The sequence below is a fragment of the Mastomys coucha genome, unplaced genomic scaffold, assembly GCF_008632895.1.
Source record: "Mastomys coucha isolate ucsf_1 unplaced genomic scaffold, UCSF_Mcou_1 pScaffold8, whole genome shotgun sequence".
In the NCBI taxonomy this organism is placed as follows: domain Eukaryota; kingdom Metazoa; phylum Chordata; class Mammalia; order Rodentia; family Muridae; genus Mastomys; species Mastomys coucha.
Window position 1 is genome coordinate 23,034,045 of NW_022196914.1, and position 19,071 is coordinate 23,053,115.

The 19,071-nt window shown below is 45.0% G+C and overlaps 1 protein-coding gene across 1 annotated transcript in view; it reads left to right on the top strand.

The window, feature by feature from the left end:
- The first annotated feature begins 661 nt into the window (after positions 1–661).
- Positions 662–19,071, top strand: part of Ankh (ANKH inorganic pyrophosphate transport regulator) — a 127,046-nt gene continuing 108,636 nt past the window's right edge. The window contains exon 1 of the mRNA XM_031360422.1: positions 662–1,102. Coding sequence (XP_031216282.1) covers positions 1,007–1,102 — 96 coding nt within the window. The 5' untranslated portion in view covers positions 662–1,006. The remainder of the gene's footprint in view (positions 1,103–19,071) is intronic.

Genomic DNA, 19,071 nt, shown 5'->3' on the forward strand with positions numbered 1-19,071 from the left:
TTTTCTTTCTAATTTAAAAGCAGATTTACTGGTTGGCTTTAAAATGAGTAAACAGTTGCACATTACTAGCAAAAGCTCTCGGAGACTGGCATGGAGCATCCCAGAACCCTAGTTCAGAGCAGACAGTCAGTCCCTGCCACCAGGTGTATTTTCCCCCCAGGGGCCCCAGGGGTCGCAGATCTCAGTCCCTAGAGATGCTCGTTCTGGGAAACCATCCTTCTCTCCCTCTGATGCAGCGGTATCCCCATCACCCTAAAACAGCTCCCAGCCCGCCTCGAGGCCGCCGGGCCGCCGGGGCCTTTTCAGGTTGGTTGTCCCCGGAGCTCTGCTCTAGAGACGGCGCTCACACAACCTTCCCGGACGCTCCGGGGACAGCGTGGGGCTGTCGGTGTCGGGTCACCCAGCCGGTGCGGCCCGGAGTCCCCGCCCGCCCGCCTCCCCGCCTCCTGCTCGGCGCGCCCGGCCCAGGTGGCGCCCGGGTTCCCCCGCGGGCGCGGACCGCAGCGGCCTGTGAGAGCGCAGCGCCCCCCGCGGCCGCGCCGCGCGCAGCGGAGCGGGGAGGCGGCGCCGGGCCTGCCCCCTCCCGGGTCGCCAGCGGTGTCGCGCCTCCGCCCGCCCCTGATTTCCTCCGCGCGGCGGCGGCGGCGGCGGCGGCGGAGGCGCCTCGTGCGCGCGGTTATTTATTTATTTCCGGGCCCAGAGCGCTTATAATGGAGCCGCTGTCAGCAGAAGCCTCTGCTGCCGCCGCCGCCGCCGCCGTCCCTGTCCCTCCTCTCGTTCTCCCCGGCAGATCTTTGTTGTGTGGGAGGGCAGCGGGGATGGACTTGAGCTCGCGGCTCTTCTGCTAGAGCTGCAGCGCTTGGAGAGGACGCCGCCGCGAGCAGCCGCCGCCCCAGGCCCCGCCGGCCGCGGCCTCCGTACCCGCGCTGCGCTCCGCTCCGCGCGCCTCCCAGCACAGTGCCCTCGCGGCGGCAGATGAGTGTGGGGTCAGCCCACTGCGGGGACTATGGTGAAATTCCCGGCGCTCACGCACTATTGGCCCCTGATCCGGTTCCTAGTGCCCCTCGGCATCACCAACATTGCCATCGACTTCGGGGAGCAGGTAAGCCCGGCCGCGCCCGGTGCGCCTCGCTCGCCCAGCCTCGGCCTTGGATGCCGGGCGCCGGGGGATGCGGGAGGAAGGGAGTCACCTGCTCCGAGGCCCCCTACACCCTGGACCATTTGACACGGCTTTGCAGCTTGTCGAGGGTGACTTTTGCAGCACCCCATCACCTCCCTCCGCAGATATTGGAGACTTTTTCAGCGTTCTTTGGAAAATGGCAAGCGACGGGATGATGGGGGAACTTCATCTATAGAAGGGGGTTTCGTGCTCGGGATGAGAATTATGTAATTTGTGATTATGTAAACCTAGGGCCCAGAACTCCATGTAGTTTCTAGTAGATTTCGTGCTGGCTTTTTATTTGCACAGGGTTTGGTGATGGTAGTGATGGTGGGAGAATTTGCCTTACAATGTCTCCAAGTTGATTTCCCAAGTACTTCCAAATTTACATCTTTGCTTTTAGCCTAGGTAAGGATTAGGGGTATCCAGAAGGTACCTTGCATAGCAGACCACTGACTATCTCTACTTTAGGCTCTCTCTCTTCTCTCTTCTCTCTTCTCTCTTCTCTCTTCCTTCTACCCCCTTGGACGGGAGCACATTTCTGGTTCTGCCTTCTCGTCCTTTCTTTTTCATGCTATCTCCATGTGGCGTCATTACCAATCTGGTGCTGCAGGCTCTCCCGCGGCGGTGAGGCATTGGTACCAGTTTGCAGGGCTTCCAGGCAGTTGCTGTTATATCCTAAGGCCCGGGATAGGATTTGGGGATGGGAGCTGTATGTACCTTTTCAAAAGTGTAAGATAGACCTACTTTTGCAAATGGACTATTTTTTTTTCCAAAGCAGTGGGATAAATGCTCTTTTGTTCATTATGGGGCTCTGTGTGTTTGGGGATAGAGTGAAGAGTTTTAGACAGTCACTGCATGGGCAGGTGTAGTCCACCTCTCTGTAGGGAAGGATGATTCATACGGGCAGGTGAAGAGTCCATATGGAAGCACAGGAAAACGAGGTAGCCGCTTCACGTGCGTTGGAGATGATTAAGAAATAGAAGATTATTAAAACATCTCATCAGCTTTTAAGCCTCGGACTTGTCAAGAACAAAAAGACTAGGAAAGTCATTTAAGTGTTTCTTGGGTAGGTAGGTTTTGTTTGTGATTATAAGCACGAGTTTGTGATTTACGCAGAGCCTGTGGCAGAACTTTGAGAGGGGACATTTAGATTCCCCTGAAAAGTTTGGACCTTTCAGGGGATGGTCCAGCACTTGGGTAATGATCACAAAAAGGAGCCACAAGGCAAGTCTCAGAGCATGCATATTGTAGGGCTCCCATTAAGAGACCTGTAAGTCTATTCTAGTTCCCTAATTCTCTCTGTAAACATTATGGACTTCTCTATCATTTTATAGCTGGTTGGGGAGGCAATACAATGGAGTATTCTGGCAATTACAAAACCTGTTCTTCAGCTAGGTGTGGATTTAATCCCAGCACTAGGGAGGCAAAGGCGGGTGAGTCTTTGGGAGTTCAAGGCAAGCCTGGTCTACAGAAAGGGTTCCAGGTTAGTCAGGGCTACTAAGTGTGACTCTGTCTCAAAAGCAAACAAAACAAATAAACAAACACATTTTTAAAATATCATACATAAGCATTATAGCAAAGAATGAGAAAATTTCTTTTCATTTTTCGCAGAAACTGTTTTATTATATATATTATATATATACATACATATGTGTGTGTATATACACACACATATATACATACACACACACATACATATCCATCCTCTTATCCCCATAAGACTGGTTACTGGTTGATAGTCTAAAACATTAATCACTTACATTTGTTGATTATCAAGTACATGGTTAAAATGTCATGTTAAATTTATGCATTTTGTATTTGAGGAATGAATAAGAGGTCTAGACATGGAAAATCTCATCCCCAAGAACTACATAGATAATAAATGGCAGACCTGAATTTCAGGTCTACACCTTGCAGATTCTGATGATCATGAAGCCTGCTTAGGGAAATTTTCTCAGGCTTCTTAGAAATTTAGAAATAAGTTCTAGCTTTTCAGGTCTTGCCCTAGGCCGAAATTTAATCTTTGCTGCCATACTTTGGACTTTTACATTTTTTTTATTATGTTTGTTTATTTAGTGAGAAAGACACACCACACACACACACACACACACACACACACATTTATCAGTCAAGCCATCTGGCCAGCTCCATACTGTGAACTTGAAAGTCCCAATAGATAAAGGAAAATTGTGAAAGAATGCTCCCAGGAAAGGGATACTGTAACCCAGGAGTTCATGTTAGAAGAGATGAATCATTCAGATAATTCAGTGAAAACAATATTTAATTTTAGTAAGGTTGGCTTAGGCTTTGGCTGAGGAGAAACCATTAGAAACAGCCAATACCTTTTTAATAAAGCTATTGAAATCAGCCTTCACTACATAACAATACAAATTGCTAAGTGAAGGAGCAAAATGCTTGAGTCTAGTTTATTTTAGAGTTTTATGAGTAGATGTGTGTGGATATGTGTGTGTGTGAATGCATGTCATGGTACACATGTGGAGCTCAAAGGACAACTTTGTGGAATCTCTTCTCTCCTTCCCCTTTGAATGGGTTCCTGCTACCAGATTTGTTAGCAGGAACTCTACCTACTGAGCTGTATTGCCCCTCCCCACCCCTACCCCAGGATATAAATGCCTGTATGATCACTAGGTACAAAGAATCCCTGACTTTCTTGAAACCAGGATCACCAAGTATCCTGGGTTTTTATTGCTGTGGTGAAACGCCATGACCAAGAGCAAGTTAGGGAGAAAAAGGTTTATTTATTTGACTTATACTTCCACATTGTAGTCCATCACTGAAGGAACTTGAGGCAGGAACTCAAACTGGGCAGGAACCTGAAGTCAGGAGCTGAAGGAGTTGTCCTGGTCATGGTGTCTCCTGACAGTAATAAAACCCTATGGCAGAAGTGTTCTTCCTTTCTAAAATCTATCTTCATTCCTTTGCAAAGTATTTTGTTTCCACTAGACCACGAGGTGTAGGGATAGGAAGGGCAAGTATTAGTGTGTGACTGAGGCCTCTCTTGGGAAGGACTCTTCATTCAGGGTCACTTCACTGAGCCTTTCAAGGACCTGATAGGTGGGTTTGTCTGATGTCAGGAGCTTGACAACCTTTGGGCACACCATCAAAGGGCCAAAAAAACTCAAGTGTCAATCCCAAGCTAAGTTTCTAAGTTACAGTAGGAGAGACAATTTACCCCATTCAATCTATTCTGTATTGTTGAGATTTTTCTAATTATGAAAGTAAAAATGGCAGGGTGCTATAGGGCATGCCTAGAACCCCAGCACTCAGAAGGTGGAGGCCACATCGTGAGGTTGGGTCTTGATTCATAAAAAGGAAGATATGCCAGTTGTTAAGGTTTGGTAAAAACTGAGAAGCAGGGCCTGGGGCAGGGAAGGTACTTTTAAAAAAACTACAAAGAGAAAATTTTAATGATTTGGACATCTCTTGCCAACTAGTTTTTTAAACTCAGTTGAGAGGTGTGTAATGTTTTATAGGCTACAAAAGCATTTTCTCTAAGTAACTTAAAAATATTTATGGAGCTGGGGATGTGGACTGATTGTATAGAATACTCAAAGGTGCTGTGTTCAGTCCTTAGCTCTATCGCCATTACCATTCCTAAAAGAAAAAGAAAAAAAAAAGAAAGAAAGAAAAGAACCCAACTAAACAAACAAAAGCCCCTAGAAGTGTTTATGGCTTTAAATGGAGCATAATATTTCATTTGACATGAACTTGTATTCAGTCTGTCTGTTTTGTGTAACCATATAGTTCAAATATTGAGGTTTCTTGTTCATTCTTTTGCAATATGAAGTTTCCATGGCTGTCTCTGTGTGGCAACTGCATACTGTGCTTTGTCTAAGGCCCTGGGCTCTCTGCCTGGCATGCTTTTTGTGCCTATTTAAGTTAGACATTCTTACATAGAAAATGAGGTCCCACTTTTCTTACAGTCCATATTTAGTCAAGGACAGTGTGACCGCCTTAGCGTTCTTCATCACTCGTCTGCTTTGCTTCCAATTCTCAGCAGTCCATCTGCACCAAAGCATGTCTCTCTAGGTTACTCAGGAAAGCGGGTTGTTTGGAGCTCCACCAAGGTAGAATCCTGCGGTGGGTGGGTCTCTTCCTTTATGTATTGACATGGTTTGATGAGCAGCTTAAATGGTACTTTGCCAGTTTGCTCCTTTCCAAGCCTGTGGCTCATACATGAAGATCACATGTACGCTTCTTTCTGACAATAGATTGAGTTCTTAAAAGTGGTTTTGTGGTGTAGAGTGTAATGTCATTTACAATATGGGAACACTTGGGAGGTAGAGCCCACACCACCGTATGTTATTGGTAAGTAATTTGGTTTTCATCCTTTCTACTCTTCCTTGTTTGGTTTAGGGTGATAAAGGTATCATGGTATAGTGGGGTGACAGAGGTGGTCATGGTGTAGTGGGGGTTATAGTGGGATATGGAGATGGTCATGGTGAGATGTGTGTGTGTGGAATGGATACTTTACTTCTTATTGTCATATGTGAGCTGGAGACATAAACCCTATAAAATTCCCAGTATATACTGTTAGCATTCTGTCTAAGCTCCACCCCACAGTTACCTGGCAACAGCCAGGTATGCCTGACTCACTATAAAAGGGGCTGCTTGTCCCTTCCTCACTCTCTTACTCTCCCTTGTTTCTCTCTTGTTCTTTCTCTGCTTCCCTTCCCCCTCCCCATTCCCCTCCCCCCTCTCTCTCCATGTGCTTATGGCCGGCCTCTACTCCTCTACTTCTCTCTCTCTCTCTTTCTCTCTCTCTCTCTGCCTCTGCTACCCTCTTAACTCCCGTCCCATGCCCTGAATAAACTCTATTCTATACTATTACCATCGTGTGGCTGGTCCCTCAGGGGACCACATGGCCTTGGCATGGGACCACAGAGGCACCTCCTTCCCCCCATACCTCACCATACCCCCACAGAACATATCCCCTCCTCTCTTTATCTTTTTATAAACACATCATATACTATCCCAGAGAGGCCTGGGGATGCTGGGGATATTTTCCTTAAAAAAAAAAAAAAAGTGATGTTAGGTGTTCTTGTGAGTACCTGTGGCTCTAGTAGTCACCTTGGAGATTAAATAAAGGCTTACTTTCCTTACTGTTATCTGGGTACAGGTGTCCCACACTAGTGAATTTTCTTAATAACTGAAATGTGTCCTTTTAGGTACAAAATATTTTTTTAATTATGAAAACTAATCTAATTGAACAATCTATGCCTATTTTTCTACCTTGTGAAATATAGTTTACAAAACATAGTGTAACATTTTTGGCAGCCTGTGAATGTCTGTCTTGTGCTAGGCAATTAAGGTTGCCCATGACAGTGACATTCAAAATACTCCACAATGTCACACCAACCAATTGGAATTAACACTGCTCAATCTTGAGCCATTTGTGGGCACTACTCTTATGAGCTTTGGAAACCCTTAGATGTATCTGCTGCTGCTCCTCTTCCTCCTTCTCCTCTTCTTCCTCCTTCTTCTTCAATTTTAGATTATGTATCTGCTGCTTTCATTGTTTCTCACCAGACATTTATGCAGTGTGCCTACCCAACCTCTTTAATAACATGAACAAAATGCAATTAAAATAGCTAGCTTGTCGAGTTTGCTTCTAAATTTTCTGCCTTGGGTCTGGTCTGTGTCCAGGAAACCAAAATTCATTAGACTGCCAAGCAAAATAAAGAATAAATGACTTTGGTTGCCTCTAGTGACATGAATTCTTTTGTTCATTTCGTTTTTATTCTAGAGAGATCTAAAGTCATTGTCACTGAAGTAATCTTTTTATTTTCTTTATATTTTTGATCCTTTCAGGGTTTCAAACAATGTATTTTGGTCATATACATATACATATGAATATACATATCCTTTCCCCATGCCTCCCTCTCCACCCAACTTCATACCTTTTTTTTTTTTAAGTATTTAAACCCACCAGATGCAGTTTGTGCTACTCATACACTCTCGAATGTGTGGCCTTCCACTGGAGAGTCGTCAGACCACCAACCACCATGGGTCCCCATCTTAAAGAAACTGACTCTCTCCCAGCAGCTGTCAACTGTATCCATGCTAGGATTTTGTCTGGCCTGAGCTTTCACAGGTCTTGCACATACTGTCTCTTTAACCATATCAATTTCATATGTGCCGTTGCCCTGCTGTGTCCAGAAAGCAGTTTTCCTTGTAGTCCTCCATTGCCTCAGACTCTTACACGCCCTTTCTGTCCCCTCTTTCTGAGCTCTGGGAGAAGCTATGTAATATAGATGTCTCATTTGGAGCTGAGCATTTTGCAGTCTCTTGTTTTCTGCATCTTGACTAGTTTGGGGTCTTTTAGTAAATCACCATCTACTACAAAAGAAAGCTTCTCTGATGATGATGGTTGAAAGGTGAACTAATCTTTAAGTGTAACAGTTTGTTCTTAGGAATCGGTTTAATAGACTATGCATCTTTAGCAGTAATAGTGATAGGTTCTCCCCTAGTGCCTATGACCTGTCCAGACACACAGTTCTTCGCCTGACAAGTGTGCCAAGTGTGGGTTTTATCTTGTGGAGTAGGACTTGGATCCAAGCAGAAAGTAGTTGACTACTGTCCGACATTCTGGCCACTATTGTACCAGTGGGTGTGTCTTGCCAGGTTGGTCATTGATGTAAGTCATAGGAGCCCTATGGGTAAGTCTGGTAATTCATTTTTCTCCCCGACTAGTGTGAATAGCATCTTCCAGCACAGTAAAAGCTGGCCAGTAGGAATAATGCTTCCTGCTGAGTACCAGGTAGGTCTCTCTGTGTTCAGTGACTCAAGTATATGGCGTCTTCAACAGTAGGGTCTTACTGTTAAGTTCTGGAGGATAACAAGGGCACTGGCAATAGTCTGTAATGTTTGAGAGTCTGTGAGACTTCACTGGCAAACAACTCTGAAGGAGGGTTTTTATTTATTATCCTTCTAGAGAAGGAGCATTGTTGACCATCATAGGGTAACTCCATTTATACTCCACATATGTTTATGTGTGTGTGTGTGTATGTGTATATATATGAAAACCTCTGTAGTAGTAGGCTTTTTGAAATATCTTTAATGTTTCTTATCCCTCCCCATGATCCATCATCAGCCCTGTCCTTCTGTCTGCCTCTGCATTAAACCCTTCCTGTACCACGAGTCCCTTTATACCACTGTGGTTTTTCTCCCCTCCTTTAAATCCCTCATATGACTCCTTAGTTATTTTTGGATATTTGTGTGTATTCTAAATGCAGTACCATACCTGAAAATTCTGAAAAGGACCCAAAAGCACAGGTAGTAAGAACAACAATTAGCCAGGTGATGGTGGCGCATGCCTTTAATCCCAGCACTCTGGAGGTAGAGGCAGGTGGATCTCTGAGTTCAAGGCCAGCCTGGTCTACCGAGTGGGTTCGGCATGTGCACTTGCATTTGCATACGCACACATGCACTTACACACACACACATACACACACACACACACACACACTCATACTCGCACACAACTAATACAAAATAAATGACAGGCAATCTATAGGAAACGCCTCTGCAGTCAGAGTAGACAGTCTGATTGGGTGGCACAACTTAACTCCAGCCCATGCTGCCCAATCAGACAGCCTGGGTAATTACAGCTGAGCACTCATCTGGTGCTGGCAAAGAAACAGCAAGATGTTTATGTACAGCTCTCCCCAACACGAGGCGGCCCTTTGCCTCTGTAAACGCTCTTGTTGTCGAAGTGGACAGTTCTGGTCTCCAGAGGTAAAGCCAGGTGACACAGACGCAGGCTTCAGACCAAGCCTTGCAAACCTAGGTTCAGCTTGATTTGCTTTTGCTGTTGCCAAGGCTCTGGGAGCATTCTGTTCCTAGTACAACCTCCAAACTCTGCTGTGATGCTGTGAGAACAGACGCGTTGAAAAGGACACTGGCAACATTGAAGAGTTATCTCAGTCAAGTAGCAGGGTTTTGGCTTTCTCACTGGATGTGGTTGCTTCTCCATGCCAGAACTGATTTTGAAGTTGGTCCTGAGAAGGGAAATAACCTGACCGTTTGTTGGAGCAAAGGGGCTGTTTATTTCCGAGATGAGCAGTCACCTTGCAGCCTGTGCATGTAGATCAGGAACTGGTACAGGGTCCTTGGGAGGAGCTGACACACTGCGCATCTCAGGGAGCTAAGGTCTTAGCGGCCCTTACTGGATTTTAGAGTTGTGTTTGTTGCTTTTTCATTGTTTTGGTTTGAGATGGGATTTCTGCCATGATGTCTCAGAACTCTCGTGCATCCCAATTCAGCCTCCCCAGCCCTGCGATCATGCACCATTACACTCAGCTCAGGGCTTTAATTTATTTTTTTAATAATATTTTCAGGGGATTAGGTTGGTGAGATTCTCATTGGTTGTAATATCCTGGGTCCTGTTCAATAAGATCTACTCACTTGTCTATTCACCAGCATGGGCTGATTTCACTGTCCCAAGGGCTAACAAAGAGTACAGCTTATCAGGGAGAACAGGAGATGTGAGGCTCTGCCCACATGCAACGCAATGCACAGCCATTCCATCCGGCCACACCCTTGCTGAGATAGGGGTAGTCTTTGGGGGCGGGGGATATAAAGAGTGGGAATCCTGGATAAGACGTTCCAAGTGTAGCTAGAAAAAATGAGACTGAGACTCTTCAGGACACAGAGACTGGGAAACAGAAGGTCTGAGGATAGAAGATTTTACTTAGAAAGAAGCAAGAGACAAGCATGGGAGGGCAGAATTCAGCATCATGATTATAGTGTTGAGAATGTGGGAACAATATGGCTTATTTTGAGGGACCTCCCCCCCCCCAAAGAATAGTTTTGTCCTGAGGCTTCAGGTTATGGGAACCATGGAAGCAGTTTTCTGGGAGAGCTGGCTGCACAGTGGGTCTTCAGCTCGAATAATAGTGTGTCTTGTCTGTAGCAGGAAGCTCTCCTTTCTAAAATAGAACAGTGAGCTAGGGCAGCATGGGAGGCCCTGGCTGTCCACTTCTGGTTTGCCTTCGCCTTAGGAGCAGCTGTTCTGTGTTTCTAAGACTCTTTAAGATAAGAAGTTTGCTCTTTGGTATACACAAACTTCTGATTGTCAGCCTCTGGGTCCTGCAGTGTGGGCGAAAATTTACATAGCAAATTGAGAATAAAAAAGGTTTGACTTGCCAGGTGGTGGTGGTGTATGCCTTTAATCCCAGCACTTGGGAGGCAGAGGCAGACGGATTTCTGAGTTCGAGGCCAGCCTGGTCTACAGAATGAGTTCCAGGACAGCCAGGGCTATACAGAGAAACCCTGTCTCAAAACAACAACAACAACAACAACAAAAAGTCTGACTTAGGAGTGGTTCAAGTAGTTTAACAGGAACCTCATCAGGACTAGGTGTGGTCTAAACTTGTCATTTATGGAGACATATTGCATGGAGAGGCATCATGTAGCCACAGTTAGTAGGAAAGAGGCAACATTCACCACGTCATGACTTGAACCATGCCCAATGCCACAGTAATGGCTTACAGTCAGCCTTGGTAAGGGCCAAGGTATCGTACCCTTCTCTTCAGACCTCACACTCTGCTGTCCTAGGACTTTCCAGAGACCTTGTTCTTTGGGCTGGTTGATGGCATTGCATCACCGGGAACACCTGTCCTGGTACCTGACTCGCAAGGAGGCACACCTCATTTCTGCTCCCAGGCAGGCGAGCAGCACACTCTAAACCACCAATGAGCCCTGGCAGGTGATGCAACAGTGTGGGTAGTTAGCCCACAGTGTACTTAACAGATTTTCCCAGGCAAAGCTACGCTTACCCAGTGAAGACACAGGCCCATGGGCTGAAACTTAGGGGTGCTAGAGACCCACTGCCAGCCCCCAAGATGAAGGCAGCAGTGAGCATCAGAGGTTGAACTGCAGAATCTTCCTTGTTTCTCAGAAAATCTTACCCTGAGTCCTCTTTCAGAGAGGCAGGGGAGAATGATTTTTTTTCATTCAGAAAGTATTGTGTAACTTCCACACGCGTGAACCTTACAACTCTTAAGCATATAACTCCATGCAATTTGACAAAGGGCATGCTTGTGGGGCAGATCTATACCCATCAGGATCCAGAACAATCCTCTCCACTCAGAGAGTTTCCTGGTGCCTCTTGTGACCACCTGCACTGGAAGCAGCTGCTATTCTGAACCCTGTATCAGTCTTTGTAACTACTCACACAAATAACATATGGATTCAGTCCCCAAATGAGTAAATTTGGAGCCACTTGTTTATGAAAATATATACGATAATTTCAAGATGGAGCTTAGGTTTAAAATGTATTTTGGAAATGAATATAAAATATGATATATGTATGTTTTTGTACATACACATACCACAGTAAACTATTATTTAGGCTTAAAAATAAAGGAAATCATAATGTGTGTTACATTTTGTTTAGTGAAATATGCTAAACACAAATATAATTATGTGACCCCACTAATAAGAGATAGCTATACTAGCCACAGCCATAGAGATAAAGCATAGATTGGTGGCCAAGGAGGCAGGGATTGGCACTGCTTGGTGAGTATAGTGTAGAATTTCAATATGAGGTGTTAAAAAAAACTTGTGGAAATTGATCCTGGTGATGGTTGTACAATATGAATTTATTCCACATTACTGGTGTGTATGCTTTAAAACCCTTACAAGGACAAATGTTTATAACTTTTTTCTCAATCAAGACATTTAAATAAGCATCATAAGCTAGTAGGAAAGTGTGGGTTTCAATATCTCCATTCAAAATTTTATCTGTTTCTTTTATTCACCTTTCAGAAATCCTTTTTATTGTAAAAGAAGGAAAAGACTGGTGTCTTAGGGTTTTACTGCTGTGAACAGATACCATGACCAAGGCAACTCTTATAAGGACAACATTTAATTGGGACTGGCTTACAGGTTCAGAGGTTCAGTCTATAATCATCAAGGCTTCAACACTGAAACTCTGAATTTTAGCTATCAAGGCATGTGGTCTTCAACTCCATGGTTTCTTTTATTAAAAGCACTTTAAAATGCTGGTTGATTAAGGGTATTGTGTTACTTTAAAATCAACTCTGGATTTTATTCCTCCTCTTCCTCCTCCTCCTCCTCCTCCTTCTCCTCCTCCTCCTCTTCCTCCTCCTCGTCTTCTTCTTCTTCTTCTTCTTCTTCTTCTTCTTCTTCTTCTTCTTCTTCTTCTTCTTCTTCTTCTTCTCTTCCTCCTTCTCCTCTTCTTCCTTCTTCTCCTTTTTATTTTTAATGGTTTTGCCCTGTAAAGGAACATGGCCTGTGAGGTCTCTGGGTCAGGTGCATTTCCTTGGAAGAGTGATGTATATGATTCTGTAGAGAAATGCAGCAGTGATATTTAAAGGAACTGGAAGGGGAGTGTGTCCTCCTCCCTATTGTGATGAGCACCGTGTCTTCTATGTTTCCTGTAATTGCCTCTTATGTAGGCTGGAAGAGTGGGGAAGAGAAGAGTGGGAACAGAGAGGTTTCCTATCCATGCAGATGTGACTGCTGTCCCTGCAGCCCTATCTTTCCTTCCCTGAGAAGTGGAACAAGTGGATCCAAACAAGCATGTTGCATGGGAACAGTGCAGACTCCTGGGAGCCAGAACAAAAGATTCGACTTGTTTCTGTCCTCACCAGGTCTGTGACCTTAAGACACAAACTTGGTGTCTGTGGCTTTCCCACTGTCAAGTAGTGGGGACAAAGAGGTGATCCAACTCTCTTGGGGGCAGTGCAGAACAAACAGATGAGCACAGCCGTGCTCTGAGAACTATGAGATGCTGTCCATACGGCGTGCAGTCTTGCCGAGACTTGAGCTTGTTGCCATGCTTAGCTCTGCAGATAATTTTCCCCTTGTGTCCACCCAGTGATTCTCATTAAGGAGATTTCAGAAACTAGAGCCAGCTGGGCTAGGGGTCCAGGAAGCATAGAAATAGCAGGTGCTTGGAACATTTGGGCATTACAGCATGTTGGCTCCCTCCCCTCTGCCTTGTGGAAAGAACACTTAAGACTGGGTTTTCTCATCTGTGTGTGTGTGTTAATTGTGTTACTAGAATTTGAGTAATGTGATTTTTTTTTGAGAGATCAGTTAAATTTAATTTTCTTTGCATTATAAGCTATCCTGTTTGACACAGGACTAGGGATGGTAGCTACCACCATAAGCCACCAGCTACCTACTGTGATCTTCACTACAAATGTCAAGCGTTTCTGAATTTTATCAACAGTTATGACAGGAACACACCAGAGTGCTTTGAGATAATATACAGGGGCTGCTTAGTGAGCTAGAGCCTGTGACTGGCTTCCCTGAGCACTTAATGTGTTATTTTGGAGCGTTTTTATTATTGAGGAGTGGAGGTTTGGAAGCGTAGAGGCTGTGAGTGTTTCCTGGATACTAATGATGTCCCAGGCAAAGAGCTAGTCAATGGCAACAATGAGACAGTTGTATGATGGTCCCAGACAGAGCAGGAGGCTCTCTGGAGCCTTAGGAGATCAAGACAAGCCTGGACAGCATAAAGAGACCAGGTTTCAGTCTACATTTGTTGGGACCCCAATGGAAGAGCTAGGAGAAGGACTAAAGGAGCTGAAGGGGATTGCAACCCCATAGGAAGAACAATATCAACTAACTGGACCACCCAGAGCTCCCAGGGACTAAACCACCAACCAAAGAGTACACATGGAGGGATCCATGGCTCCAGATGCATATGTAGCAGAGGATGGTCTTATCTGACTTTCAATAGGAGCGGAGGCCCATGGTCCTGTGGAGTCTTGATGCTGCCCCAGTGTAGGGGGGATGCTAGAGCAGTGAGGCAGGAGTGGGGGAGTGGGTGAATGGGTAGAGGAGCACCCTCATAGAGGCAGAGGGGAGATAGGGATGGGGGGTTGTGGAGGAGTAGCTGGGAAGAGGGATATCATTTGAAATGTAAATGAATAAAATGATTAATAAAAAAGGAAAGAGAGAAAAAAGAGAGCGAGACCTGACTTCCACAAAGGAAAAAAATCCAGAAAGAAGACTGAAGCCGTTTTTACCTTCAAGTGAGACTGCTAGTAGAGCAACTATCAGATAATAGAATCAAGGGTGAGAGAAGGGAGGGGGAGGGTTTGTGTGTCTTGGAATCCAGGAGCCCTATCTCCATCTTCAGAGGCAGGGAGGCCTTCTATTCATGCCGAGACATGAAGGGAGTGGAAACCCTTCTGGAAGGCAACATTCCAGCTGAAGAATGACACATGTGTACTGGATCTAGAGCTGGGCCTGCAAGAAGTGAGGATGGTTAAGGAACCATGGTTGGACTTGATCCAGGAGTCTGACCTTTCTCCTGCACCGTACGGAGTAAAAAGCATTCTTCGTAGGGTTTGGTGTGTTTGGACGTGCATTTGTGACATACGATTTTGGTTTCTGTGTAGCTGATGAGTGAAGGGAACCAATCAGGCAGCCACTGTGGTCACCATCAGTTAGGTGGCTATAGCCTTATTGGGATCAGAGTGGCTGAGGAGGCTGGAGGAAAAGCCAGTCTAGTATCAGATGGACTTGACCATGGCTCTGCCTTGGACAGGATGGCTGACTGGGCCACTAAACTTAAAGAGAGCTAAGTAAGGGAGGATAATGAGTTCTGTTCTAGGGCTGGTGACAGCTCCATGTGAAGTCATTTGCTACCAACCAGATGACTCAAGTTTGATTCCTGGAACCCCATGGTACAAGGAGAGAACCAACTCTAGAAAGTTATGCTCTGACCTACACACACATACACAAATAAGACTTGTGAAAGGGTTCTATTCTAGCCATTATTAAGTAATTAATTAAGCTTTTGAAAATATTTTAAGTTAATTGACTAAAGGAATACAAATTGTGAATGAATGATAGATGCAATAAAAACATACTTAGTATCTGGATCTTGATAGCTCTCCCTCTTGCCCTCTCCCTCTCCTCCCTCCCTACCCCCTCTCTCTCACACACACAAGGGCTCAAGCACTCCACCACATTTTTCATAAATGGATCTTTTTAGAGTTCTTTCCCCCTGCCCAGTGCAAGTGCTATGAATATTTATTTATTCCTTTAAAATGTAGAAATGCTTTACCAGGATGTACTCAGTTTCCAGCCATTTGCCTTAATGAACTAATGATGTGGAAGATATGTAACTGTTTGTGACTCTTTGGTGTTGGGCTGCATTAGGACTTCAGAGCCTGGTGACAGCAGAGAGATACCATCTGGAATTAAATCAGTATAGCTACTTATCTGTCCTTCTGCGGTCTAGATGCTTATGTAAACAGCCGCAGGTGGGCCAGCCTCTGCAGCTATGCTTTCATATTTATTTGTTTGTATTATTTGCACCTTATGATCTGGTTGCAATCATAAAAGTCATATAGAATACATAACTCTCCCCCCACCCCTGCTTCTTTCTTTTCTTTTTGAAACAGGGTCTCATTGTGTAGCTCTGGCTGGCCTGGACCTCACAGAGCTCCACCTGAGATTAAAGGTGTCTGCCACCATGCCTAGTTGTGTCATGTGGTTTCTAAGCCACTCTGCTACGGTTGTATGTTCTCACTGTTAAAGCTCGGGTTGGCATGGTAGCACTGCTTATGATTGATCCCAGCACTAAGGAGGCTGACACACAAGGATCAAACGTGATCGGCCAGCCTAGGATAGACTGTGAGACCCTGTGACAAAAATAAAACATGCAGTGAGCAATAGTAGAAAAGCCATGCCATCAAAGGAGTTGTCATAGAAGCAAGCAGTATTACAGAAGAAAGTTAAAATTTGTCTTTTTCTTCTGAACCTGAACAACTAGTTTGATTATCACACAAGGAAGGTGATGGAGTCTGAAGCGCCAGTTGGTGGTGCCAGGGCTCATAGAGATAGTATTAATTTAAAATTAAAATGTCCTCTCGATGCTTGGGACTCACAGTTGTGACAGTAATCATTTCAAAACCTCATGACATATACTCACTTCACTTCTCATTGAAGTGAGTGGGAGGTAGCCTCCTAGGAGACTGATCCACAAAGACTTGGAAGCCAGGAGGATTCTGGGAAATGGACCTCCTTGAGGCAGGGGAAGATTGTGAACCTGGGATGAACTATCCTGGGTGAGCTATGGCCTCTGCACAATCCTGCAGCACAGCTCCCCTGGGGCTTCTTGCTTGGGTTGCTGGGTAGGGAGTGAGGCTAAAGGAAGAGAATGTGCCCTTTGCTGGGGTGTTTGCATTGTGTTAGAGAGTTTACAACTCACTGCCTAGAACACACTGTCATTTTTGGACCTGCATATTTTCTGCTGCTGGGGTCACAATTAAGGGCGTTCAAGGTTGTTGTTTTCTTAACTAGATTTATATATTTTATTTTATGTGAGAGTATATGTATGCATACCATGTGTGTGCTTTATGCCCAGGGAGGTCAGAAGGGGGCATCTGATCCCCTGGAACTGGAGTTAATGGATGGCCATAAGTCACCAGTGGATACTGAGACAGAAGCCAGGTCCCCTGCAAGAGGCTAAGCTGTCTCTCCAGCCCCCCATTCAAGATGTTTTAACACTGACAGTAAATCTCATTTCTTAGAGACATGCATGTTCACATGACCCCTGTCAGTAGCTACCTGGATTTTAACAGTCCCGTTCCCTGCTCTGGGACCTAGCCCTGTCTACATTTCCAGGCCCGTGTCCCTCTCATGTTTCCTTTTCCTCAGTTAGTCCTCAGGGGGTACTCAGGATCTATTCTCTTCATGTCATTGCTGTGTTTTTACTGAGAGTAAATTTAAAATCACCTGTTTGTGACTTTTGATTTAAGCTCCCCTGTCCCTTTCCTTGCAAAGTAATGCAGAAAGCATCATTTATAACAAGGTTCATTAAGTATTAGGAACCTAGAAAAAAGAAAATGTTTTCTGTAATTAGAACATACCCGTTAATAAGAGGAAATCTCATATATATGTGTATATATATGTGTATGACATATATATGTGCTATGTCATATATTATATTATATATAATAATATATAATATAAATGTAAAATCAATCATGTTATCTACAGTGAAAACTTCTATATGTTTTTAATTGCAGGCACAGAAAACAAGTACGAGTGTATTGCCCCACTCCTGTAATCCCAGCACACAAAAGGCTGAAAATGAGAATTGCAAGTTTGAGGCCAACTTGGATTTCTCAGTGAGCTCCAGGCTAGTCAGAGAGTCAGAGATAGAGATGCAACAGCCTGTCTCAATATATATATATAAAGCAAATGCTTACTGCTCACTGCTTTCCCATTTAATTTCAGAAGAAATGGACAGTGTTTGTTTCATTGTTTTGTTTGGCTGAGACAGGGTCTCATGAAGCCTGGCTAGCCTCAGACTTGCTGTGTAGCCCAGGATGACTTTGAGCTCACAATGATCCCCCTACCTCCACCACCCAAGTGCCAGGATGACTGATGTGTGCCACCACTCCTAGGGCATTATTTCATTATGTGACAAAGTGTGCATTGTACTTCCTTGCTGGGCACACACGTCTGTGTAGACCACTTCCAGTTTGCCAAGTACATTCTCAATGGCCTGCCTAGGAGTAGAGAGATGTGCTTGCAGGTATCTGTAGAGCATGCACTGGACTGAATTTCCCTCACCTTTACCCTGCATGGTGCTCCCAGCAGGGGCTCTCTAGGACTGTGGAGAATCCTGGAGACCAGTGCAGATGGCACAGAGATTCAAGTCAGTGATCTATGGGTAGCTTGCCATGCAAGCTAGCTTCCCCACATTCTTGGTGCCTAAGCCTAAGCCTAGGCACCAAGCCTCCTCCCTTCCCTTTGTTGGGATCACGCACAGTCATCATGAAGGAGATGAGGGCGGGTGCTCAAGGTCACCATTAAGGCATGAGGTACCCCAAGAACCAAGTAGCATTCAGCATCCTCCCCCATCCGTCCTTAAACATTCCTGACTTGTGCCCCATCTCTCTTTGCCCCTTCTCTATCCTCTCCTAGGCTATGGGCACAATTCCCTCTGATACACAGCGTATGTACCGCTTTCTTAAAATGTAATCATAGTGTGAAAAAAACAAAAAAAACAAAAACAAAAACCGTGATGCAGACTCTCTGGACTTTAGTTGCCAGTTCCTTCTGGCACACAGTGCAGTCCCCTGCCTTTCAGCACCTTTTCATAAGTCAAGTCTGTTTAAAGGGTTTTTTTCTGCCAAGCATTCATTAGTTTCAGATTGAGTTGCCCAGTTGCCCCTGTGTTGAATCCCTTTCCTCAGCAGCTGGCTCCAGAGGAGGCAGAGGAGTCCCACTGATCCCACCCCACCCTTCTGAGACGTGCTGCGAGGCCTCTGTCTTATATGGACTGTTATGAATGGTTCCTCCTCCATCTTCCCATCATCCCCTAGGGCAGGGCTGCTGTGTAACATCATCTGTACACTCCTTGTCCATAGAGGTCTTCTCCTACAAACTCTGCACACAGTAGGTACTTCAGATGGGCTTGCATACGTAAAAGAGTGAAGGAAATCATGGAAATCTCTGGTGCTGATGTGATCTTGTTGAGGATAGTGCAAACAAGTCCATCTCTGTCACACAGAGCCCGTTCTTTATGAATGAAGGGTGGGTGAACCAGCTTTGTTAGATGTTTCTCTAAACAAACTAATAGACACACCCTGGTAACCCTGGTGCACAAGCTCTGGGTGTACATTGGGAAAGCTGAGGATACTGTGAGGTATAAGCAAACTAATTCAAGCAGGGAGGGATAGCTGGGACTTACTTGTATGTAGGTCTGGCATCTGTTTCTAATGTCCACAGAAACCAGTTGCTTTGTGCAGCCATTCTGTAATATGCATACAGCACACAGGGTCTAACTGTGTAGCCCAGGCTGACTTTAAGCTTGCCTCAGCCTTCTGAGATTGCTGATCACAAATGTGTACATCACACTTGGGTGTTTTTTTTTTTGTTTTTTTTTT